The 26,589-nt window shown below is 47.1% G+C and overlaps 1 protein-coding gene and 1 long non-coding RNA gene across 7 annotated transcripts in view; both read right to left on the bottom strand.

The window, feature by feature from the left end:
- Positions 1-4,492, bottom strand: part of ATOSA (atos homolog A) — a 47,209-nt gene extending 42,717 nt beyond the window's left edge. For 2 of the 3 annotated variants that reach the window (XM_054836560.1, XM_054836561.1), the window contains exon 1: positions 4,079-4,492. Coding sequence is in view for 2 of the 3 variants with exons in the window: in XM_054836561.1 (XP_054692536.1) it covers positions 4,079-4,094 (16 nt within the window). In the remaining variant the exon portion in view is untranslated. The remainder of the gene's footprint in view (positions 1-4,078) is intronic. The other variant, XM_054836562.1, reaches the window with a different exon arrangement.
- A 2,848-nt stretch (positions 4,493-7,340) lies between these two features.
- Positions 7,341-22,736, bottom strand: LOC129210993 (uncharacterized). Of its 4 annotated transcripts, none has more exons than XR_008578702.1 (7): positions 22,626-22,736; positions 22,413-22,520; positions 19,799-19,933; positions 17,373-17,472; positions 15,203-16,573; positions 14,469-14,589; positions 7,341-11,915 (listed from the first exon to the last, which is right to left on the bottom strand). It is a non-coding gene; the product is annotated as an uncharacterized LOC129210993 (long non-coding RNA). The 4 variants fall into 4 exon arrangements; XR_008578703.1 differs by having other exon boundaries at positions 15,203-15,655; positions 16,480-16,573; positions 22,413-22,684; XR_008578700.1 differs by having other exon boundaries at positions 14,483-14,589; positions 22,413-22,684.
- Positions 22,737-26,589: the final 3,853 nt, after the last annotated feature.

Genomic DNA, 26,589 nt, shown 5'->3' with positions numbered 1-26,589 from the left:
ACCCAGGACCTTATCCAGATCTCCGAACTCAACTCACACCACAGCTCCTAAACACACTGGTTCAGCACACTTTCCCCCATCCCATGCCTCCCCATCCTTCTTCATAAGAATTTGAAGAAAAGCATTCAATCAACTGTTTGTCTTCATTAATGTCTCCTCCAGCTTTCCTCACAGATACATCCAGAAATCCTTCAGTTACGTTTCCAACAGGAGGTAGCAACCAGACTTTTGTTGAACCCAAAGAGTGAGCTCTTTCCATACCAAACCACCAAACAAGGTGGAAGAAAGTCTCTTAACCTGGTTACTACAAACAGACCCATAGGCACATATCAGAGTTTGACTTGCAAAGAAGGAAGAAGAGCAAAAGCAATCTTTAGACTGATTGTTCCTCTCTTGTAGACAGAAAGCCATTTCTTTAAATTAGGATAATCTCAGGGAGGAAATTAATGCTTCAGAAAGTAAGAGACAACTGCTTTTTCGCTTAATTTGTAAGTGAAAACAGAATAGTCTCTACACAGAGAACACACAGCAGAGGAATAAACAAAGCAAAGTAATAAAAAAGTAAGAAAAGGCTAGAACAAGGTGATAAAAACCAGCCAGCATGCACTTAAAGACAAACAAGCCTGTCTTCCTCCTTTAACTGATCATTCATGCAGTGAGGGGGAGGGAAGAGGAAGGAGCAGTAACTCTGAGCTATTTAGACTATAGTAAGACTTTTGATGTCTTGTAACATTCCCACAGTAAAATACGACTATACTGTAGATTCATCTAAACCACAAGATTTTTTCCAGTTGTGCACAAAGTGTACTCTAAGAGTACAAAACAAGCCTTCCAAGTTTGGCAGTAAGCTATCACCCTGACATTATGCAATGTTTTCATTAACTCCGATGGTGAAACAGCATGTTTATACAGTTTATGAACAAAGCTGAACGGGAAGAGTTTGCAAGCACTCAGCTACGAACTCTAGTTCTGTCTTCCAAACTCAATAAACTGGCAATGCAGAAGTCATTAGAACGAAGTTCAACAGAAGCAAGAGCAAAGCTCTGTACTTAAGAAAGGAAACAGCGGTCCAAACACACAACATGAAGCAGCTGACTAGGCAGCTGTACCGCAGAAACTAAATCGCGATGGTATCATAGATCAAAGCTAGGTAAGCTGATACATGTTACTGCAGAAAGAAAAAAAAAAAAACAACAAAACTAAAACTCAAATACCACTCCAAAAACATTGTTATGTGAGAAAGGGAGATAAATCATCCTCCTCAGTGGCACTGGTGAAGCCTTAGCTAAAGCAAAGTGACCACTGTATTTTAAGATGCTTCAACACCTGACTTGAAGAATGGCAGCACAGGAAAGGTAAAGCCAAGCAGCAGCCATCAGTATTTTAGTTATTGCATTCTCTAGACCTGGTATAGAGGTAGTTAAGTGAATGTGCTTAGAGCAACCACTGCCCTTCCACACTGACAGTTAAGTCCTGAATGATGCTCATGAGACATATCCGGCAAACGCTCCATGCCTCTGCATGGCAAAGGAATAAGTCCGCATTTTTCGTCTGTGCTTTCAAACCTCTCTTCCTCACTTGCAAAACTGCTCCATGGATTTGCTATAAAACACTCCACATTCCATCTCCTCCATATTGCTCTCATATATTGCATATTTATACCTGTAATTTTCAAACCTTCCTTGCTATATAAAGGGAGGTAAGTACCTTACAGCCAAATTTCCCTTTTTTCTTCCTTTCTCCTTAATTTAAAGTATTCTATCACATTTCCCACTATTAAAAACACGGTTGTACATTTAGATCTCCCCTTTCTTCTCCTGTGCCACCCATTTTTGCTGGTGATAACAAGAAGAATCTTATGGGTAGCATGACAAAGGCTAAACTATACCTTCTCCCAACGTGCCTGGGCTCTGCATCTTTTTTAATTCTAACTACAAGAACTACATCTTTCTACTCCAAATGGATTCTGATATCGCTATTTGTAAGAATGAGGAAAAAAAATCCTAAACATTTCAGGTCTTTTGAAGTCTGTTTCTTTATGCTTCACTTGGTGTGTGGACTTGCAGTCCTCTCAGGATTTTGAGGGTCTGTAGAAAAGCAAGGACTGTGGCAAGCTGAGTGGTCTGCTTCTCCCCTGTCCTTCGCTATTAATTTGCAACGATTGGAAGCAGGTGACTGCACACTTGACTGCTTGTATCCTGTGGTGCAGCTGCTATGCAGAAAGCAGCACATGTAAACATTTGCATGATTCGTGCCTCCTCAGAGTCTCTGTGGGCCGCATGTGGCATTTAGGCAGCACTTTCACAACCCCCTTTGTGCATGGTATTGCTCTGTTACATTAGCACACAGTTAAGCTAGAGGGATCTACTAAAATGGCTGGAGATACTCTCAAACGTTTGGCAAGATGCATGATTTTTTCAAGATTTTTGTTGATTATTATTATATTATTTTGTTGAAAGAATTTCAACACATTACTTCTAAAGGGTTTCACCCAGTTTGTGACAGACATTTTACAACAGATAGGATTCTCAATTTATTAACTGTCAGCTTAGAGACAAAAAAAACAAACCAGAACTCAACAACCTTATAACCTGCTTTCTTTATGAATTTGGTTCCCTCTACACCAGAATGGTTAAAAAAAGGCTTTGGTTTTCAACTTTCTAACTTTTTCTCCTAAAAATTAAAGAAAAGAATAAACAGGTTATATAGAGGTTTTGAACTTCTACAGCAGAACATTCTAAAGCTGACTGAGGTTTTACCTGGCTATTTTGAAATTTCAATTCACCTTGACAGGAAATAGTTTTCAAACTTCTGGGTCTGGTATTAAAATCTAAAGAGATTCTAAAAACAACCTGTTTTGCTGCAATTGATCAGGTGAAGGTTTAAGCAATTAAGAAACAAGAAGGAAAAAGAGATCAGCCCATTTCAAATCCCTTGCACTTAAACACCATTAATTTATGCATATGTCTACAATCATTTCTATCTGTGCTATTGTCACACCATATAATCCTTACAGCATATACATACAAGAAATCCACCTAAGAGTCGTCATTTATGCAGTGTTGCTATTAGCAAACGTGTCATTACAAACCTAATTAAGATGTGCATGTCATGTAAGTGTTAGTATTTAACACACGGATATCTAAACTATATTAAAGTGTTTCTCAAAACACCAAAGTGATTATAACACAAAAAGGGTATGTTTTTAAAACTGAAAGCAACCATGTAAACAATAGAATCATCACAACTTTAAGAAACCCAAATATATATGTAAGAATTTTTTTTAATTAACACTCAGAATTCTACGATGAGCACTCATTTAAAACAATAATCCTTAACTAACAGGAATCAATAATCACTGCTCATGTGGATCAAAATAGAAGTCATGACATATTTTCAACTCTAGGGGCATCAGCAGCTGTTGCTACACTGCAAAACGGCTGAAGTGTTATATACGTAGACAGTCGACTTTATTTTTCTGTAAAACCGGATGTCAGTAATCCAGATAAGACAATAACCAAATAATTGTGAAAAATCAGTATTTCAGCATGCTTGATATGCTACATCTCCTTTATAACTGGAACAAAACCCACTGTCAGGTTGTAAAACGACACAGATCGAAGTTATGGTTATTTTCAGGGTGTTTTTCAGCTACATTTTGGCGTTTTTGTGCATGTGCTGGCATTGTCTGTCGATGCCCGATTTGCCTTTGACCGACTCTCACCTCAGCACTGCAGCTCTGTGCTAACAAGCCAGCTGTATTTGACACACAAAATGCAGCATTCCTAGAGCCAAAGCAGTCTGCTACGCTGTTTGTCTCCTTTCCATCCAAGCAAGACAATAGAAAGCCGAAGGGCAGGCAGGACACGGGCTGTTAATCCCCTTCGCAGGGTACCTTCACAGTATCGTTAGCATTTCCCCGAGGTGAACCCGAGTACCTGGATTCTCTCCCATCCCCCAAAATGACAGAGGAGGGGACAAGGAAATAGAGCGATACCACTGAAACAAAATACCAGGCTACTTCTAATCCTAGAAGCAACCCCCCCCAAAAAGAGAAATGTCTCAATGAACCATTTACCTCGATCCGGCTTCATTTTCTCCGTTTCCTCAGAGAGGTCTGAAAGCAGCCGAAGCGCTCTGCCGCTCTCCCCGAGAAGACTGCCTGTCGCTGCCTCCAGCTAGCGATAGTAATTATTTTTCGCGTGTAAAAACAATAAGCCGGAGGCCGACCCCGCCGCTAGCAGCTGGGCCCACCGGCAGGCAGGCTGGGGGCGGCCGGCCGGGGGAGGCTGAGCGCCGGCGGCCTCTCCCCGCGCCCGGCCAGGGTGTCCTTCCGTGACACGGCGCCGAGCGGGGCTATTTATAACCTGCCGGGGAAAAAAAATCCCACAACAACAGACCTCGGCTCACCCCCAGCCGCGCCGGCTCTGAGTCACCGCGGCCCCGGGCGACGGCAGCTCCGGCCGGAGTCCCCTCCCTCCCGCCTGCCCCGAGGAGGGCAGCGAGCGGGGCCCCCCACCCCACCCCGCCGGGCCTCCAGCCCGCGGCCCCCGCCCCGTCACCGGCCGGCGGCTGGCGGCGGGGGGCTGCCGCCCGGCACCTTCATCACCGGCCCCGCCGCTGCCGCCCGGGCTGCCGGGCCGTGCCCCCCTGCGCTTCGCCCCGGTCAGACAGCCCGCGCCTCCCGCCGCCGCGGAGCGCTGCTCTCCATGGCTCTGCCTCCTGCCTTTCCTCCTCCTTCTCCTCCTCCTCGCCGCTGACTAACTCCCCTCCTCTCCGCCGGGCACTCCCCGCCTCCCGCCGAGCGGGGCACACACATCACAGCCCGCCGGCAGCGGGTAGGGCAGGGCAGCTCGGCCGCGGGGAACCCGCCACGCGGGGGCCCCGCCGCGCTCGGCCGCCTCGCCAGCCCCTGACAGGGAGGGACACGGCAGCCGCCCGCCGAGATCGCGGAGCCGCGCCCGCCCCGCGCTTCATCCCGCCCCCGGGCCGGGCCCAACCGCCCCTCGCCGGCCTCACGTGCCCCACGGCGGCCAATCCCCTGCCCTCACTTCCTGCCTGGCTGCCCGCCCGCCGTGCAACTCGGTTGTCGTGGCAACAGAGCGCCGGCCCGGCTGGGGCCTGCCAGCGGTGGCGGGCCCGGCCCGGCCCGGCGGCGGGGAGCGCGGACGCCGTTGCGCTGGCAGCACGCTGCCCCGCCGCACTGCAACGGCGCCGCTGCGGTCTATCGGCTCACCCAAACGGCATTCTTCCCCCCAAATATTTTGGCAGGCTGTTTCCTACCCCGTGGAGGAGAGCGGCCCCTCACTCACCCGCCTAGGGCAGAGGCTGGCGCGGCGCCTTAGCCCGCTCCCGCGAAGAGCCTTTCCTGCGCTGCTGTCAGCCCCTTGCCGGCTCTCCCTCTTCGCCCTGTACAGCTACACAGACGCTCTCACACTGGGCCCCCATATTTCCACACGAGCGCGTGCCCATCGCTGTGGGGATTTATATATATATACACACACACGTAGGCCCCCGCCGAGCGGCGATTCAAGGTGTGAAGTGGCCGCTCCCCCGGAGGCTGTGCCCCCCGCCCGCTCACACGGTCCAGCCGGAGGAGCTGCGAAGGAGGGGTGGAGGTGGTGGTGGTGTGTCCCTGGCCCCGGGGCAGCCACTGCCCTGAGGCCTTCCCCTCACAGCCCATTGACTGCCCTGCCCTGGCAGCGCTGTGCTTGACGCTCACTTTGCACTGATAATTTATTTTGTGCGGAGAAACAATGGAATCAGCCAGGGTTACACAACCCCCTTAATCCAGCAGAAATTCAAGATTCCCCGAAACGGACAGGCCCGCGCCATCCCTCGTTTCAAGGCCCGGCGAAGCAGGTCAGGGGCCGGGGCTGCAGAAGGCGAACCTCCCTGCGGCCGCAGCCCTTTCCGTGCCCTGAGCCACTCCGTCGGGGTGCGGAGCACTGCTAATGCCACCACGGAAAATGGGGGAACAAGCTGCTGTGCTGATAGCGCTCCCCCTTTCACCAGGGGCCTGGATCTGTGCAGGCTGGAGTGGCCGTGGTGTCATGGCCCTGGGGCAGTAGAGGGAATGAGTCTTTCCCCTTTCAGGGCCAGGAAAGCCCCACAGCCAGCCCTAGTGCTCTGAGTGGACCGGGTCAGAAAAGACAGCCGGGATGATACAGGCCTCCCTTGCTTTAATGCCATCCCAGAGTTGGGCTATGCACAGACACGCCGCGTCTCCAGTCGTTACATTGGCAATTCCCTGCCGCTGCGATTGTTTACAAACACTGCCACCTTACAGACTGAGCCCTACGGGGGGCATTCACTCCCTACAACAAGGTGATTTATAAACATACATGTCTTCTGCCCTTTCTATAGCGAAACAACGTACATGGGTCAGTCAACTGCCATCCTTTCTGGTGTGCCAGGACCCCTGCAGATGGATTTACACCTAGGATCTGGTGGCCACCCTCTTCTCACAGCTAGCCGAGCAGCCACTGAAGGTATTGCAAAGGATGTAAAATTCCAGAACGACTCAACTCTACGCTGTCTGGCTCATATGAACTGCATCTATTTCCCTCTCTCATTTATCAGCTGTACATCATTACACTGGGAGGGTGCTTCACAGAATAATCTGTCCGGTAAACACCTCTCGTTTCAGTCATACCCCGAAATACATTGGCAAGTAGGAGGGTATCACATGCAGTGCTTTGATATTACGCTCATGAGTACATGAATGTCACTTCTGCTGCTGTGTGACTGCTGTAGACGTGTTTGGTAATTACAGATCTGAGAGCTCTCTGCCGGATGCAATATAATTGCAAATGTGGCAATCCAGAGTTATAAAAGGAGGAATTTGACTGAGCAATAAATGCTGTAGATGTATGTATATGTGAAGCTCAGCATGACTACACTGGGCATGATTCAGCCACCTGTCAGATCCTCCTACCGCTGATAGTCATCCTAATGAAAAGTCACATCCTTTAGGCCACTAATTGTTGCTGTAAGACATTGCAAATTAGTTTGTAGCTTGTTCTAATATTGGTTTTACAGTCAAAATCAAATCTGCCTTTCTACGGTTTAACTACAACTGTAGCTATTTAACTGTTATTCTTCATGTAGTGTTTTTTAATAGTTATTAAAGTCTTAACCTCACTTCAACATTTTTTTTTAAACAGTTCACCAGAAACAAACAGGCCCAACTTCTAAGAAAATGATCACTCAGAGCACTTTTTCCATAGTGTTTTCTTAATTAGTGAGCCAAATACTAACTGTACAGTTTCCCATTACTTCATGGATCTAGTTTCAGATCTGAAAAAAGCAGAACAGAAAATTGAGAATGATTCGAGAGATTTAATTATACAATATTTCATGTATAATAGTAAAGGCAAAATAAGGATAAACATCCCAATAAACATCCCAAACAAATTTGTGGACTTAGGCTAAAATGGCTAAAAATGGCCTTGAACTCCTAAATTTCCTCCCAGTCACCAACCAAATGATGAGCGCTCCATGAATACACAGAGAAACTATGGCATAAGGGGCTTCAACCATGGGAATTCGCTTACACATACTTGGAAATTTTTGAGAACAACGACAGTACTGAAATGCATTTCTGACGTCAGAAGCTGAACATCAGGTTAAAACATCTGAAAAGCATATGGCTGCATTACATATCGCACAAAAGCAGGATTAGCTTAGAAACGCTGAGAGAACTTTAACTGCCTCCCACTGCCAAGTCTAGACCAACACATACTTCTGGGAGCACGAGCAGGGTCAAAAACAGGTTTCTTATCAGTTTGCGTCTCTCGGTTGATTAACTTTGGTGTCTAGACCGGTGAGACCTTGGGCTGCAGCATGCGTGCAGTCACGGCAGCTCTCACACATACGGTCTCTGGTGTTGAAAAGAATGAGTCTTGGTGGCAGCCTCTTCCTCAGTGGAAATCGTAACAGGGCCGCTTTACCCCCTTTTCCTGAACTGCATCAGACTTATGAACACTACCCACACGTGAAGCTTGGCTGAAACTGGCCATTGGATTAAAAAAAAAAAAAAATCCCTACTTAGGGCAGCATGACACAGTGTTGTCACATAAGCCTCGTTCATATAGAAATGAAGTTTGGGTGGTTTTTTTTTTAATAAATCAAGATAAATGTACATCTGTGTTTTCCTTCAGAACTTCAGCACTTTACACTTTTGGCACAGTCCCTGCAACCTAGGACTGAGTGTATTTTAGGTTATATCCCCAAGTGTCTTTTCAGCTTTAGCTGTCAAAGAAATGTCTGATGCAGCAGATCAAGATTCCTGTGATTCCTGGAGACAATTACTGCCTGTTAAGTGATGTGACACAGCTGCTTTTGACATGGCTGCCACCTCTGTGGTATAAAGTCACTGCACTCGGGAGAATATTATAGGCAAAGAATGAAGACAATCAGATATAAACTAGGAGATACAGTATGCAATTAAACAAATGTGAAATGTACCAAAAAACCCCTATGAAGAATCAACTGTAATTTGTCACCAGTAGTAACCACTTTGGAAAGAGCATTAAATAGAAATGAGTTATGTGCTTGTAGGAATTTATTAGTCCACAAGAACAGAAGAGCCAGCTGTTACTGAAACTGAGAGAATTGTAAACCAATATAATTAAAATGTCAGTATATTCTAAAACTTTACTTTTAGGGTTTATAACCATTTTGGATTTGTTTTTAATTCATCAGTATGTACAGGTAAGTGATTCTAGTTGAGTGGAAGACAATTCATCCTAGTTCTTTGTCAAGATACCTACAGTTGCAGTAGCAAGGATAGCTTGAGAAAATTGTCTTCTGTATGTATGCCTATCTTTGTGTTACTGCTGTTGGCTTCAGCCTCCAATACTTCTGAGTATATGTTTTAGCCCCATGCATCTTTATTTAACATCTAGATTTAAGTATATCAGTAGCATCAACAGATACAGATTCAAAAATACATTAGAAATGCCCAAGCTGCACTTCCCATCCTTACACTTTCCAGGTAACGTGGCTCACTACGTCACGCAGAGATATCTGAGTGGCATTAAGGCAGTGCTTCCAGACTTCCTCCACTTGCTTTGTTTCACGCTGGCAGGAAAAACTCGATGGTGGGAGCTGCAGAAGAGGTTTTGTTCTGTGTGCATCTCCAGCCTGTGCAGGAGTTCCTCCAGAAAGCTTCTCAGAGGCATAATTCTGACCAGCCTGTAGGCCCCTCTCAGTTACATTTGGGGCTTGCCTCAGGATCAAAGAGAGGAAAGTAAATTCATCTCATCTTTTTGTTTGCAGTCCCCAAACATAAACTGTCAGATCAGAAAGTCTGGCAAGGTGGGCTATGTTCACATTCTATGGAGTACTACATGAGAACCCAGGGTACTGGGTTATACATAGGGATAGGAAATTAAAACCATCAATCCAACATTAACCTATAGAAGTATTTGGGCATGTAAATAAAACAGTCCGATTTTCAGAGGAAAACACATCTCCAACTCCCATTGTCTTCAGCAGACTTTGTCAATCTGCAACATTTTTAATCAGCCCACCTCTACTCAGGTTCCTATCTATGGAATTAGGCAGCTAATTTTACATACTTATTTTTGAAAGTTTTGGCCTATGAGCTTGATTCTCATCTTGCTACATCAGCTCTCCCTGGTATAAGTGCATCAATTTAGTCAGTGGAGTTACTTCTACAGGAAACCTGTCCCATGACTGGAAAATTAGGATCTGTGACAGAATAGGAACAGCAATATTTTAGTTTTCTTTCTTAGAAATACACAAATCATGCTCCTGGTGCTACATATTTTGAAGAGAGTAAACAAACATAGCAAGTGTAAATCAGCAGGTGCTCTACTGTTAGACCCTGGTGTTCAGTAACTTACAGGGATTTATCTTTTCATGTTCCTACCCAAAAACCTCCATTGCTTAATTTCACTACTGATTGGCCCTTTCAAAGTAAAAATATATAGCTATTATGATGTTCTTACCTCCTCAGTTCACTTTTTGAAATTAGTAAAATGACATCTGGGTGGGGGTTTTTTCCCCTATGTGCTCTCAAATTCCTTATTTTTTTTCCAAGTAGTACTTTCTCACTGGAGACACAGCCAAGACTAAGTTGAGAGGGAACTATGAGAACAACAGAGCAGTAATTGCACTCCTCTCAAAAGGAAAGCTTATCCTCCTTGCCAGAAATAATTTCCTGGACTCGATACTTTGCTACTAAACCTTGTTTACATACACAAGATTCCTTTAGTTGGAAGCAACCGGGTCCCTGTCCTGTGCTGCTCCTCAAGTTCCCCCAATCACATGGGATGCCCCACACCGCCTTCACTCTTCTGGCAGCAGCAACAGGAGCTTAGCACCTCTCAGGATGGAATCTCTTCTTCTGTTGCTCTTCCAGAGGCTGAGGTCTAGCAGTCAGGCCTTCTTGCCAACAGAAATTAAGCCCTTCCTGCGTTTCCATAATTCACTTTGGAAACAGTAACGTGTATAATCTCGTCTGTTTGGAGCAATTCCTAAAATGATATTTCATAAAGGCTGTGTGCTTCTTTAGCAACTGATCTGTGATGTGCAATTAGATACCAGCTCCAAAAGAGAATAGTGCTGTCTCATCTGAAGTGGTGACTGGTGGTAATAGAAATATAGAAGCGTGAAGCTGAAGACACATAAAGGTTCTGCTTTACAAAAAGACTACCTGCCCGTTCTGTATAAATGTCACTCCAAGCAGATACCTACTTGGTAAGATCACAGCAGTTAAGTTCCATTGCATCAGCACTTGACTAATCAGGCAGTAATGCACTGAAAAGTAAACGATCTACTTGTGATTAGATCATTAATTTCTGAAAGAGAGGGAAGTGATTCTCTTTTACATAGAAGATCTTTTTGTGGCTGTAATATTCATTCTAGACTGGAAACTTCCCCCCCCCCAATATTTTTTCAAGGGGATTGTGCAAGTTCACTGATGAATGCTAACATTACACAATGTTTACCCAGGACTAAGCTTGATGGAAACATTAATCAGAATATATAGGGTTTCATATTAAAATTGAAGTTTTTGTAGCAGCAGCAAGCCCTGACAGTCCCCAAACAGAAGCCAGAGATACATGTTTGCCAAGAGAAACAGCAAGATGTCACCTACAGAAGGTTTTAGGAAAATAGAAGCACAAGAACTGTTTCCCATCTAGGTCATGTCTCACCACTCAGCACTCTCAGTTTACTTTTGAGCAGGTACCTCCAGAAGCTATACCCCAGTTACCCATTGCAGTGATCCGGCAGGAATCCAAGCACCCCAATTATATTATTTCTATTAATTTCAGTGGAAACTGAGTGCATAACACTTGGAAGGAGGTGTTTGGAGTTTTGCAATGCTGTTTTCCTATTGCTAATGGCTTGATCCATCTTGCAACGATTTCCAGTGCAGTTCTGCACAAGTCATTGCACCAAATTAATTGCTGGTGTAACTCCATCTGGTAGGAGTTCATGAAGTTCAACTTCTGAGGCCTGTGCCAGCCCTGTTTGCTTTCCCTCTCCTACCACAGCAGCTGGGTCACGGTTAGCACTGAACCAACAAGCTGGCGGCACACCCCAGCCAGCTTCTCCCGGCTCGGGCAGCTCTCATCGGCGGCAGGACTCACGGTCACAGCCTTTGCCCTCACGTGCCTCCACTGCTACTGGCTCCCCATCTGGAGCCTGGACCACAACCACCTTTTCCCAAGTTTTTCTACACGACTGTCTGCAGACTTGCCATCCCATTCGGCCTCTGTCAGGCAGGCCTTTGGACTTGCCAGGTTCCGGCAGCACTCTTCCTCCGTCACACTAGTAGCCATTTCGTAGCAGAGCCCAGCGGTCACAGGTGGAGCAGAGCCAGCATCCCTCCAAAGGGCCGTCTTGTTGCACACCTCACCCTGCAAGCATAGCTGTTGCACCTAGGAGAAAATCGACACAGTGAGCATGTTTGCAACACATTAAAGAATTACTGCAGCTACCCTGCTCAATGTATTGAAATTACAGACAATTTTCCACAGGCACCACGAAGGAAAAGGATAATTTGTTTATGTAGAGAAGCAATTACCTTGCTGGAACAACAAGCCCAGCCTACAGTTCCACCCATGCTAAATTAATACTACAACTCCTACTAGATTTACGAGAGAGCAGGGCAGGAAAGTAGCACGTTGTTAAATACAGGGCAATATTTAACGTAATCACATGCATGGTTTACAGGAGAAGTTGCATCTCATTTACTAAGTAGTCAGTGAGTTGGGCCTTATTAGGTAAATGCCAGAGAGCTATTGCAAAACTGCCGTGGCCTCGTTCTAAAAATTTTAGTTGCATAGTTATTAGCCAGAGCCCTTCTAATATATTCGTGGCTATTGAGTGGCATGTACTCCATGTTAACAGTAACGATCAAATGGAAACAGCACTGAACAGAAAGGGTTGCACACAGAGCTGATTTTTCCATACAGAAGTGTGAGAATTACCCAGATTCAGGTTTCGCTGGTTCCCAAGTTTTTTTTTTTAAGATTAAAAAAGTATTCCCTAAAATTTCACTCATTAGGTGCTCTCCTGTAATTGCATAGTGCATAGCGAAGGACACTACAGCTCAACCAACCCTGCCAAGGAGTCAGGTATCTCAGTCATGGGCCCAACTCCACTCTCTTCATAGACCAAAATTTTTGCGATAAAGACCAAGCCTACATCTCCCACCCCAAGTGTAGTACTTGTACACTTTACTGCACCTAAACCAAAACAGTTTCTCTTTTCAGGAGTCTGGCATCCTCTGAAAGTGAGACCATAATAGTAACTGTAGCAAAAAAACCCCAAAACATTAAAAGCTAAACACTAAAAGGCCTGATTGTACTTTGCTGTGTAAAAAAAAAAAATACAACCATGCCTGGCAAATGTCATCCATGGTGAAATCCTTGGCCCACATACAAAGGTCAATTCCCCTTCATACAGAGTGAGCTAGGATTTCAACTTGGGCTATATTGGGTAGTGCTTTATTTGCTACTTTCACACTAGATCAATTATAATTTTAATCCTGACAGTTGATTTATTCTCATGTTGTATAACATTATTTGAAGGGGAAGGGAGCTGACATTTGTTCAAGGATCTCAAACAAAAGCAAAAAAGTACAGTACGTATACTAAAAAAAATTAAAATTGCAGTAAGTTATTAAATTGCTCACCTTTGGATGTCAATTAAAACTTGAAAGTGAAAAAGATCACTGTACATATTTATAGCAAAGTCAATCTTTACTTAATTAGGCTAGGGGTTTTTTAAACTAGAGATACAGTTAGAACATTGTGGCTGTATCTGTGCTTATATTGCTTTTGGCTCCTTCTGAATTTCTTGATTAATTTATTTTCCCTTTAAGTTGTTTAACTGAGTTTCTTTGCACAAAACATGGGCAACTTCACTGCCTGGAAAACACAGAGCTCGATTGTTCTCCTGCTTACACCAGTGCAAATCAGCAACGATCCCACCAGTCTATAGAATTACATCAATGTAAAGCTGACGTCAGAGAGATAGCAATCAAAGCCCTTGTTTCAAAGTTAATTGTTTTTGCTTAAAAAAAGAAAAGATGAGTACAGAACACATTTGTTCTCCTTCTCAACTGAAATGTCAAAGTAGTGCTGCAGTTTTGGCATCTGATCTCTGTGGGATTTGCACACATGGATCACGTTTCAAAACCAGGGCCCTAGTCACAGCCCGTCATGCTCAGAGCCCGTTTCCTTGCTCTGATTTTAAGAAGGGGAGGGTTTTGTCCCTGCTTGTTTGCTGTCATTGAGATGACTTTTTCCACTGTCTGGAGCCAGTAGCAAACTGTCATCAGCTATCGCAAAGAAGCTCCAGCAACAAATACATGTCCCATTTAAAGCCGTTCCTCAGCTTTGCTTCACCAAGTCAATTGTTCTGCACATTTAATGCTTTCAGATTTTTGCTTGGCAAACAAAAGAAGCATCATACCAAGACTTGCAATCTTTTTTCCCCTCCCTTCTTTAAGTAAATATGTTGTTTGTGAAAGGGACTGAGTGAGGGAGCTGGAAAGAGGATACATTCATACAGCTCCTGGGCTCTGTCTCAGGAGGCTGCCATGAACTGCAGCACCTTTAGGGCTGCTCTAACTTATGGCAGATGCCTTCCAGACTCCCCGGCACAGCATCAACTCGTGAAGACCCAAACTGTGAAGTCCATTTCTCCCACTTCCTCCATGGCTCTGGTCACTGTAGCACTGAATCTTCATCGCTGCTTTGTTATCAGCCTTCTGGATTCACATCCCTTACGTCTAAAAATCTGAAAGCCGGGTCCTCATCGCAATGGAAACTTGTCCCGGCAACAGCCATCTGTAGCCAGAGCCCGTTCAGTCCCGTACGGCAGAGGTGGGCCAGGCTCACACGGGCCCTGCGGCAGCTCAGGCACCGGGGGTGCTGCCAGGGCACCTGTGACCCCACCACCACCGCCCGCGTTATGCCACGCACCCTCTGACTGCTACCTGGCTGCTCCTGTTTCCATTTCCCTCTGCAGATCTTGAGCACTGACCAGGAATGCTGGTTTTCATTTGCACGGTGGGATTTCCCCTTTGATAACAGTCTCCTCCACCTGCACAACAGGCACCCAAAAGCTTTATTACCTGGCAGCAGTTCCAGACGGTTGTATAATGCTTGTACGGCATTAGCAAGGATTAAGCCTGCGCTCGTTACACGAGCCAGAGCCACACGATCTAATTGACATACCCTGCCCCTCAAACAACTCTCATTAGAAGTTTCGAATGGAGTGATTTAGAAATGACAACCAAATTGGTGTTGATCTTTTACATCATTACTCAAAAGCACCATGGGCGCTCATCAGTTCCCAGTTTACGTACATAATATCTAGCAAAGCAGTAACCTGAAGTTCACTTACAAAATAAAGCACTTGAGGTGCCACCGCACGCAGAGAAGCCACAGCTTATGTTGAAGAGAAAATCCAGAGATTCCCTCAGACTTCTCTGGGGTGAGGGAATATATATATATTTTCAGTAATATAGTTACAAGAAGAAAAATGGGCAAGCCAGAGGTGAAGAAAACAAGGGGAAAACACACTAAGTTGTAGATGAAAATAAACTGCTGAGTCTAGACAGGAGAGTAAGACTGACCAGACAGTGGTGGTTCTCGCTGCCCCCCAAATCCTGTTTTTACCCACAGTTGCTAGGAATTGTCAGGGCAGCACTGACCTCAAAACTGTGGAGCCAGAGAATCCCAGGTAGGCAGGTCTGCATTTCTTCTCTCTTTCAATGGAAGCCAAACAGCATTTCATCTTCTAGAGTATTTGTGTGAAACTCCCAGGCCACGTACCATGCCAGCTATGATAAAACCAACCTTAGCTGAACTAGAGAAAAAACATGGGGGGGAGCAGAAAATGAATGCTTCCTGGCACATATAGAAACTATAGCTCTAGAAGGGTCCATGAGTGTGATGGACACATAGTTTGGTCATAAACTTCCCTTGACTCCAACCCAGCAGCCCGAGGAGGGGTGGGGACTCGTATCCCAGCTGATCCCTTCACCCCAGGACAGTCCCAGGGGGTGACAAACAGTGTTCCCAGCACGTGAAGGTTTCATACCAGAGGTCTTCACGGGGGTTGAACCCCTAGAGGAGATTGCTGGAGACATGGAACACTGGCTGCTCTGTGCACACAAGTGAGAAAGGCAGTATTTACCTACTGAAATAGTTGAGGTTTAATTATTTATTTTTCATGGCACAGAGTCTCTGTTGAGTAATGAGGCTCCATTGTGTGCCACTTGCAGCAGGCATAGAAGAGGGAATATTTCCGTAAAGAGGTTGTATCCTGGACAGGCAGGGCAGAAACACATACACAAATGGAGAAGGGAGTTGCCAATGTTCATACTTTAAAAAAATTCTTAAAAAAGTCATTTACGACTTGCTATTATTACCTTGTCAGGTATTCAAGAAATTTGTTGAAATTCATTTTCAACCTAATATTGCAAATGAAATACACAGTAAACATAAAAAAATGCCAAAGGAGTAGCTATGATTCTCATTGTTTTACTATGTGGTAGTCTAAGTATCATTTGTCATTGAAAGAAGACAAAAATAGGAAAAAACCATTGAGTTCAGTCAGAACAGAGCGTTCAGCAATATAGGCAGGAAATGAGGATACACAATAACTAACAGTGAAGAGCTTCATATTTTCAGTCATTTGGCTTTTACCTGGGGAGATAGTTTGAAGCAACACTTTTTCACTCACTTTTGGCAAAGGAGCAGGCATTACAGTAAACTTGTATTTCAATGCATGAAAAGACAGAGTGTTAAAAATGTCTAATACACCCATGTTAGCTGTAGTGATGCCAGCAAACCTTAAGGAAAACGTGTGTTTCTTGGGAGACTCTGTCCTGAGCAGTATTTTTCAACATGTATAAATGCAGAATCACAATTAGAGGGTTGTTCTAAATTATAATCTGGATTTTCCAAAAATAAACCCTACCCTAACCTCTCCCATGCTGGCTTCACTCGCAGGCCTCTCCTTGGCAGCAGTTCCCTTGACTTCACTTAACTCCGGCTGCTTCTGAGGTCGGTTCCAGATTCTTTTCAATCCAATTAAGAAAATTTGAAATAAGAGAACAGTGTTAGAGCACAGTTTGCTAACTTATAAAAGACCAGAAAAACTGAAAAATTCGTAGCAAAGGCTGTAAAAGAGAATGGGGAATAAAAAAAAATACATTACTGGAGAAACAGCCCTTTTCCCATTGCTGCTCTGAAGTCACACACATGCACGTTTTTGCACCAAAATCCCTTAAAACCACTGACTTCCATCTTTTCAGATTTGGATTTGTCATCAGGTGTCTGCAGATTACACGGAGCACAAACCTTCTAAAGAGCCTCTTTTGGTTTATATACATTAATTGTTCCTGCTGTCGGCCAGAGGGAGATGTATCACCAGTAGGACAACATATAAAGCTAAGAGCTTTCTTGCCAGGGAGCGTAGAATAATATTCTGATTTTTATAGCACCTTTTCCCTAAGGCCCAGAAGGCGCTTTACAAGTAAGATTGAATTAAGCTTGTCAGCACTCTGTACGGGAAGTAAATATTTCTTTCTCTATGTTGGAGAAAGGAAACTGAGGCATTAATATTAAGTCCCCAGCAAAGCATTTAGCTGCATGCTTTCAAGCCCTTTAAACTTCTCACATGATTTAATTAAGCATATACTCGAGTGTTTTGCTGGAATACTGCCTAAAAAACATGCTACAGCCAAGCTGCCAAGTTAGTCTGCAGCTGGGAAAACACCGTGGGTTCCCCATCACTCACATTTCAACAAGAACAACTTTTTTTTAACCTGCTGTTTTCCCTAAAAATAAGATCACATCTTCCAGCTGCGTTGTCACCTGAGCCTGGATGAATCCTGGGAGGCGACATCCCAGCAGGAAACCCGGTCTGCAGGGCTGCGCAGGGCACCGACCTCTACGACTGCTGCCTGTTGGCGTGCTGCAATGGAGAAACGTGGTTCACTGTCAGACAGTTTGGTGCTCGAAGTGCCAGGCTGCGTTGTTTTGATTAAGCACATCAGTATGAAAGTCTTCAACACTTCAGTATACAGTGGTATTTCTCGTCTGCGAACATTTTGGATGATTCAGGTTTCTGTCTCTGGTTAAAACCCCATGCAGCAGGGCTCTGAACACAGCTCAGCTCTGTTTAGATCTGATCACAGACCTGTCCCGACTTCCTACCGCAGCTCAGAGGCGGCCATCGTGTCTCAAACCTGCTCTTTGGTGTCTCTCTCCCATCCTGTTTTTCCCAGGTCTGCTTGGCTTACCTCTGATCACACAGATGTGCCTTTCCGTCTCCCGTTTGGCTGTTGAAGGTTCAAACACCATCTTAGGTTTTAGTTAGGGGGCTCATGGCAGCTCTCCGAGGAGCAACACACCCACTCCATACCTAACCACGCAGGGCTGGAATCCTTACAAAACCGGCAGTAAACCTACATCCAAGTACCGTGTACGTTCGATCTGCCCTCTCTTTCCTACAGGGTCTAGTGGCTATTTGCAGGCAGCCTGGTGGGACCGTGGAGATGCTGCTCTACAGCTGTGTATTAACGGAGACTGGAACAGGCTCTGTTTTTTTGTTACTACACCAGGCTATGAACAGCAGAGACTCAGGACTGGATACGCTTACGTGGGAAGGAGATAGCTGCTGATCTGTTTAGGTCAGCTGGAACACAAGTGGGAGACCTAAGGCCCTCAGATTGGGAGACACAGTGCCCACCGGTGTCACCACCCCTGCGGCTCAGTTTACCAGCCAGCGTCCGGGACGTTCTCATTAGACACTGGATGTCAGACATCCTCCAGATGTGCCCTTGAACTAACCGTATTATTGCAATTCTGACACTTGTGCCCAGGCAGCCTCTCAGACCGCGCAGGCTGCAAACCCCTCTGGGGTGCCCAGCTGCATCAGCGCAGGCAGTGCAGACAGGGCCACCCCCGGGCTGCGCACACTGCCGCAGGCACCCAGCACCCCAACGGCACCCAGCCTGCTGGGGGACGCTTTCTGGAGAGCCCAGAAGGGATGGCTTTTCAGACTGGCCTTCTCGAGGTAGCCAGCATCAGCTTCCAGCATAACATTGCTCTTTGTCCTAGAAATGCCTAGACACCTCTGCCGGGGGTTTATTCCGCTGGCACACGCGGGGCTGTCCCAGCCCCAGAGAAGTACCGGTCTGGGAGCCACCTCCCAAGGACCTGTGCTCCCTTGGCAGCTGCCTGCACCAGAGACAGCATTTTTCTTGCTAAACGAGGTGAGTCTACAGCAAACAATGTGTGAGCAACCCCCAGGCTCCCAAACAAATACTGAGCTCGAGAAAAAGGGACCAAATGCTAAAATGATCCCAGCAGAGGAATACACGAGCCTATCCCTAGATGAAAGCCGAGGGTCTCCTCCAACATTTCAGGTGCTGTCATTCCCTTCCTCATCACGCCAATGACAGTACTAACAGCCAAATAAAGTGAACTTGTTTCTGTCCCTTATTGCACATGACTTCCTGCAATTTAGTGTTTGCCAAGTGAGGCGCAATGTAAAAAAAAATAAATAAGTGAAACATAAGAAAGGAGCAATCTAAAGCACTTCCAAGGTCAAGTGCTTTGAAAAAAGCAGGGCTGTATAACTCTTTAGGGATTTTAAATCGGTTTTTAATGCATATCCTCATGCTGATGGCCCTACATAAGCAAGCCTGACATCAAAACAACCCTTTTAAATGAATATTTAGATAATACATCATTACTAACATTATATATACTCTAATTAAAAGATAAGGAACATATTAGTTGTGAATGACACTTCTTGTGAGTTAATGGCTCTAGGTAGGCCTCCTTTAGAAGCGAATGGAGCTGAAAAAGCCAACACCCAGCTGATGCAAAGCCCACCACAGTTAGCTGAAAGCCTGCATCCTCGCAGCCAGCCTTGCACTGGGCCACTGATTCCTCCCTCCAGAGGTGCATGCAAACCTCCACTGACTTGCAAAAACTTTTACTAAACCCAAACATGAATATCATGAAGTAAACCTTCGAAACTCATGGCATTGATTTTCAATGAAAAATAATTACAGCTGATGGATTTGGCATGTCTTACATGCCTTCTGGTTCTGAAGTTTTCAGGGATTACCATCATGATATTTTTTTCTGATTTTCACAATAAACACGACAGCTTGAAGCATCCTCCCAAGTGGAAGTTACAGTTCTCACTTGTGTGCTTCAGCCGGTGAGGCTTTAGGGAAAGGCTAGTTTTCCTGAGACTTCTGATAAACCTGGGAGCAGGGACTCACATAAATCTGAAGGCAAGCTGTTCCTGTGAGCATCCAAAAAGGCCTTCCGTGGGAACAGACCAGGGGCTGGGGTCAGCACGGCACCTCACAGGTTCGCTCTTCAGCCAGGCTTGCACTTTATAGTCCTTAAAAACCCTATAAATAAAACATTTGCTCATTGTTAGGGATGTAAACTCATTGCAAAAGGTTCCATATCTGAATCGGAGTAGTTTGGATTATACGGGCTGTACTAAGAATAGCCTGCTAAAACATCTCATCCGCATCCAACCCCTTCCCGAGCTTGCTGGCAGAGCTGGGGCTGTGGTTACAGCCCATCCCTTGCATCTTCCACTTGTGAATCACTGCCTATTCGAGCCGTTCATGGAGGGATGCTGCCCTAGCTGCGCTCCTGGCCCAGCAGAGCCACCTCCTCCGTGCAGCCCTTTGCCTTCCCAGGAAGAGCTGGTGGTGGGCTGGTAAATAGACCCACTCCTGGGACAGGGCCAGCTTCAGCCTCCGGGGCCGCTGCTGGGCTATCGCTGTCCTTTGCGCCCCCAAGCACAGAGCCTTTCCTGTCCGGAGACTGCTGTTTGCAGCCACATAGCTGCCTTCCGAGCAGGGGGCCTGGCTCCCACCCGCTCCCAGCACCCCCAGCATGCTTATTTCCTTTACTGAGAAATGGCTTTAAGCTTCGTTACCTCCAGCCGGGCTGCAAGGGGCAGACAGGAGCCTGGCGCTTGCGCGTCCTTTCCCACGTATCAAGGGCACAGCAAAGCCGTGGGAGCTCCTCCTCGGGCACAGAGACCCAGGCTCCTTCTGCGGCCGCTCTGCCTGACTCCAGCACCAATCAGGCCCCAAAGCGTCTCACTTCTCCTCGATACTCTGAATATTTGTGCTTTCCCCCTGCTGCCTTTGCTGTTTCTACCTCCACCGTTACCTGCACCTCCTCTGCATGTTCCTTTTCAAAACAAACATGCAAAGTCTCCCTGCACCTTTGCAAAGCACAGGGGCGAGGTCTGCACAAAAAGGAAGGAAGATGGCTTTTCCTTCTTGTGTAAAGGAACGCTTTCAGCCACATTTTTCCTTGGGGCTTTCATCCAGAGTATTTCCTAAGCAGATTTCTTATCTTGTTTACTCACTTTAGGACTCCAGTGATCCAGACAAGTTGGGCAACAGGAGAAATCAGTCCTGCTGGTAACTCCACGCTGCCTTTCCACAGCGTGCTATCCTCTGAGGACAAGGGGACACATCACCAGAAGCCACTTGTACATCAGGCAACCCAAGCCTGGCTCTCAGTGCGGGTTCCTAGGTTGTGATGCCCTGAGGATGAACCAGGGGCTTGGTTGGGGTGACGACTCCACATACTTTTCAGTGCGACACTGACCTCTGCGTGCATTATTTGGGGGCCATGCTCCTCTGCAAGAATCCAGATACTTTTGCTATATATATATATATCCCCTCCTTAATAGGGGCGCCTGGGCCCTGCGGCTCAGGTGTGTGCAGGGCAGAGCGGCACAGACAGGTCTGCGCAGGGTTCCTCCAAGCACCTCGAGCCCTCGCCGGTGGGGTGGGCACGTGTACCCTGGGGTGCCTGCCCGCTCCCGGCACAGCTGGGCTCTGCCAGGAGTTTGCCCTTTCCAGGCTGCTGAGCTCAGCAACAGGAACCGCTGGGGTTTTCCGGTGTGCATCACAACGGCTCATTTTCTATTTTCAGTGACTGCTAAGAATATGACAATTTTTCTCTTATTCCCACAAATCCAGCAACCACACAGTCTTCCACTGCCATAAACAGTAAAGAAATGTCTAATCCAGGATTTAAATTAGATCCAGGAAACCTCTGCTGTCTTTTCCTGTATAAAAGAGGGGTTTAAAATAAAAGGCAGTTTGAATGTGGCTTTACAGTCCCAAACTGCAGCCCTAGGTCTCTCATTAGGAGAAGTGTAAAATGTCATGCAGGTTTGTTTAAAAGGGAATTATTGAAGCTACTTGTATTTTAGTAATATACTTACACACCCTGTAAGGAGCAAGAGGTCACAGTGCAGCAAACAAAGACCTACCTGGAGCCAGGATTTGTCCCAGTGGGTCGAAGCGAGAGGGCTGCAGGGAGGCAGGAGAGGGCCCTGGGCTGCAGGCAGAGCTCTGCCCCTGCCCACCTCCGCTGCTGCCCGAGGGAACGGCAGAGGATTGAGGAGGGCTCAGGGTCTGCAATACAAGTGGAAGGTTTTGCCACTAGTTGAGGCTCAGTCTCGTTCATCTGGTTTGAACCCTTTGCTTTACACAATTTGAAGAGCCTTCCCTCAGCAGATTTTGATCTGTACGCTTTGCAATAACGCTGGGAGGTGCGACGCATGCTGGGGCAGACCAGCGATACCACCCCCCAGTCTCAAGGCATGAGGTTCTGGTCTTTTCCCCCCCACTTTCCCCTGACCCCCTGGGATGGCATTGCTGTTCATCCTGTGTGCCACACTTAGGTGCGCGCAGAGCTGCTGAGGTGGCTATACTCTGTGAATTCAGCACAGGAAAGCCCCCAAATCCACACGGACGATGTCTCCAGAAGGCTGAAGGAGAGGAGAGGACTGGGCAGACAACTGTGACAAGCCAAAGGTCCTTGATAACCAAGGACCCTCCTTCCTACCTCTTAGGGGCACGACTGCTCCTGGGGTGAGCCCACATCTCCTCTGGGGCTGCAGGGCAGGCGACAGGGTTGAAAGGAGCAGACAAGGTAGCATCGAGGGCATCCTGGCTGCAGAAGTGGAAGAGCATGATGAGACCGCAGAGCAGAAATGACCCTGGACACATCAGAGTTGGGGGGAATGAAAGGAGCTTGGGGTAAGCCCCGTGGATTTACCTAAGGAGTGCAGCAGCAAAGCTGCAGCCGCTGCCAGTTGGCGTTAAAAGCCCAGAGCTAGGAGCAGTGCAGTTGTGGTAACGGGAGATCTTGCACGCAGCAGGATGCTTACGTGTAAGCATGCCACAATCAAGGTCTTCATGGCTGTACTTCCCGGGTGTAATCAGAGATTAAGTGCGTGCATCCGGGGCATAAAGGTTAAGAAACAGCAACTAGTGACATACAAGAGGTCAGAGTTTGCTTGACAGTATTTGGAAAGAGTTGGCATTGGTACATAGCAGTGGGGAGCAGGAGTGGATGCACATCGAGCATATAGTGAGTACTCCCTCCACAAAGCTGACACACCAGCACTCAGAAAAGGCAGACGCGGGCTTCTCCCAGCCTTTGTACGGGAAAGATTATGAAAACAGCCCACAGAGTGCTGGCGATGAGCGTGGCTGCAGCCAGCCTGGGAACGGAAGCGTAGGTGACCTCACTGCTTCACCAAGAGCTATTCGGCAGTGTGACAGGGACTGACGCAGGACCCCCATGCAGCACGGTCGAGGCAGAACTAACCTCAGTGGCTGCATGAAGTGAAAATAGGGCACAGCCCTACGTGGTGTCTGGTCTCGTCCATCTGGGTGGGGGACAGCCATGGGGCAACGAGTCAGTTCTGCTGGCTGGCTGCTGCTACTTCCTCTGCCTTTTAATGTTTCATTTCTTTCTGTTGGTGATGCGCAAACATTTTTTCTCAGATGAAAAACAAAAAGTGGTCAGCGAGCTGGGGAACTCTCCAAACTTTTCCTTCCCCCTGCACTGGTGAGCTCCTTCACAGTTCACTTAGCAAAAACTCTGCTTTGCTTAAATTTGCTGCCCTACCCCTAGCTTAGAGAACTGAGAACTTCTGCAGACATGCACTTGTTAAACCTGAGCCTGAAATAACACTGCAGCTTCTTCTACCTGCTTTCATGTTCCTACAAATGATTTAATATTTTGCCAACACAGTAAATCAGAAAATTTTACTCTTGTGCATGTTTATCTGAACTAGCGCTCACCTGACAGCAGCACTTGTTCTCATCCTTAGACCTTTGCAAACCAATGATTTACTTCTAACATTTTACCAATACACTCTTGGATATTTTAATTACTTTATTTGATACTAAAACTGTTTCACAAGTGATTGGGAAAGAAGAATTAAGCAACAGTATCCAAAATCTATATTAAAATGGAAGACTCCCTTGTAGCCTTTAAAGCACTTGGAGACAACCTGAGGTTTTTGGAGCCTGTGTAGAAGCGTGTGCTCGTTCCTATGCAGAATTTCCATAATTCCTCAATCAATTACCTGGAAAAAGTGGCCATTTTAATCAAAACCCTAAGGGTAGATGAAATCATGAGAAAACACGAGCTTTATTGCAATGGATATTGACTGTAACTCATTAAGATGTTAAGGTATTGACATCCCATTTGATGAGAAAAATGTCTGATAGCGAGCATACATAACTGTGTTACAGAGAATGCCGGTATCAACACATCATAATGAGTAACTAATGATGTCTGTGGCCTAACGAGGTGATTAAAGCAGTATCCTTTGATCTATGTCACTGACTTGATTTAATGCCATGCCGAGATTGAATCTCTGTGCACCACTGGGGAGATTCAAGTAATTTGAGTAATTCACTAGCCTTGTCCCTGCATCACCGGGGATATTTGCCATGAACACAGTCGCTTCTGTAGCCAAGTGACCCCGGGCACCACACGCTGCCAGGGGAGAGGCCACTGCTCCCTGCCTGCCGGCAGCCCCTTGCAGGAGTCTCACCAGCCTCCTGCCAGAGCCACGAGCCTTCCTTTTGCCTCAGTCCCCGTTCCTCACAGACCAACAGCACTGGCAAATTTCAGAAGCATCTTCTGCCAAGAGAAGCTCACAGGAAGATGCTTTGCCACCTTTCACCCAAGCCCTTCGTGCCAAGCACAGCTGGGGAGAGTTGCGCTACACTGAACCACAGGCTTTGTGCCTGGCACGTGCTAAGCATCTTGCTCAACTCGCTGTGCCTGTCCGGCAGGAGAAAAGCTTAAAGTGCCAGTTCTCTGGGACGGCAAGAGGAGTGCCAGGAGCCCAAGCCTGCAGGTGACACCAGAGATGTAAAAGCTTTGACCATGGTCACAAAGTGATGCAGTCTGGCTGCTGGCCAACAGCTCATACCCTGCTTCCACTTTCAAATGTCCCCAAACCTTTTCACCCTTACCAGGGGAAGGGCTCCTTAACCCTTTCATATACATCCCAGCAGCTCTGCCTGCCTGTGCGGACAGACCTTGGCCAAGCAATGCTGCTCTGGGGGCACAGCTGCTGTTTGGGGCTGTATTTTGTTCATAAGGTTACTGGAACAAAAGAGCAGCCACCCTCAGTCAGACCAAAGGTCCATTTGCGTGACCAGAGGGGACAGCAGTGGGTGCCCAGGGCAGAGCACACGGGCTGGGTGGGCACCCAGCGATAGCACTGCTCGGTACTCTTCGCACTGACAGCTGTTTTCAGTTGATATCCTGAGCTGCATGTGGGTGATGTATTAGCAGCCGCTATGGATTTCACTTGCATAAAATGTTTATATTTTGCATTGCAGTAGCTCTTCCTAACGAAGCTGATAACAAGGATTAATTTTTCCTCCCAATCATCTTTAACCTTAAGTGATAATTAGTACCAAAAGCATCACCAAGAATAAAATTCTGGGCACCTCCCTTAGGCAGGAAATTGTTTTGCTTGATGAATAGACCATTTTTTACAAAGGGCTTTTCATGTACATAAATAACAGTGCCCTGGCTCCCGGCTGCGTGGGTGTGATACTGCTACCCCCATCCAAGCAGCGATTGTTTCCCAGGGGGAATAACAGCCCGGCTGCCCCGCACAGGGGCTGGCACTTCGCAGCCTCCTGCCCCCCAGCAGCACTCATAGTGCCCTGAGGGGGAGCAGACTGCTCAGGGCTTGTCCTGGGACGGCACAACCACCTCCTGTACCTGCCAGGGACCTCCCTGCCTGTGCCGTGGAGGTGAACCCTGCTGCAGGTCCCAGCCCTGGAGGCAGCACAGCTCTCCATCCCTGTCCCTTGCCTCCTTAGCCCTCCCCCATGTCCCCACTTCAGGCTTTTAGCACTTAGTGCTAATTTATAACCTCGACAGCAGCACCACCCCATCCCACACAGGGCACCTGAGCCACCAGCAGCCTGCACATACAAACGCAAATCCCTAAGGAGCTTAAATCCGAGCACAAAGCAGCCCATATTTTCCCCCAAAAAATACCAGACCCCCTTACCAGGCACAGCTCCCCCAAAGACAGCAGGGCCCAGCTCGGGCAGCCTTTATTGCCCTGCATTAATCACATGCAAACAGGCTGCAGTTGCTGCACCACCTGTGCTGCCTTCCCTGCCCGTGCTGCCTTCCCTGCCCGTGCTGCCTGCACTGCCACCGAGAGTGGCCTCATGCCGCGTAGGGTGGGTGAAGGCAGCACCCAGCCGCCCCTGCTGTCTTTGTCCCTGGGAGGGTCGAGGTGGAACGGAGACTGTTCTGCGCTGCTCTGCTTGCTGTCCCTCTTCCTCAGTTTCTGCCAGTGCTCAGGAAAGAGTCTGTGAAGCTCATTTTGGTGTTTGGGATTTGGGCACCTGTGGAAAGCCCAGCCGGCTTCCCTGAGCACGCTGAGATAAAGGGTGCACACAGCAGAGTTAAATATAACTCCAATATAAATATAAAGCTCCAATTTAATGAAGTAACTGGGAAGCCATGCAGGCTCCTGGGCACCCCAGCGTCCCTGCCTGCTGCTGGCAGCTGGCCTGTCCCTGCGTGGGATGGGGACATTCCCAGGGGCCACCTCCAGCACCTGGGCTCAGGGAGACTGCTGACCGAAACGACTCACGTGAGAAGGAAATATGGGACGGGAGGAGCAGAGAAAGGTCACGGCGAGGGGACCTGCTGCAGCTCCACCAGGCTTTGCCCGCATGCT

Source organism: Grus americana, chromosome 10 (assembly GCF_028858705.1).
Source record: "Grus americana isolate bGruAme1 chromosome 10, bGruAme1.mat, whole genome shotgun sequence".
NCBI classification, from domain to species: Eukaryota; Metazoa; Chordata; class Aves; order Gruiformes; family Gruidae; genus Grus; species Grus americana.
The sequence above is the reverse complement of the archived record's forward strand: the minus strand, read 5'-3'. Positions and strand labels throughout refer to the sequence as shown.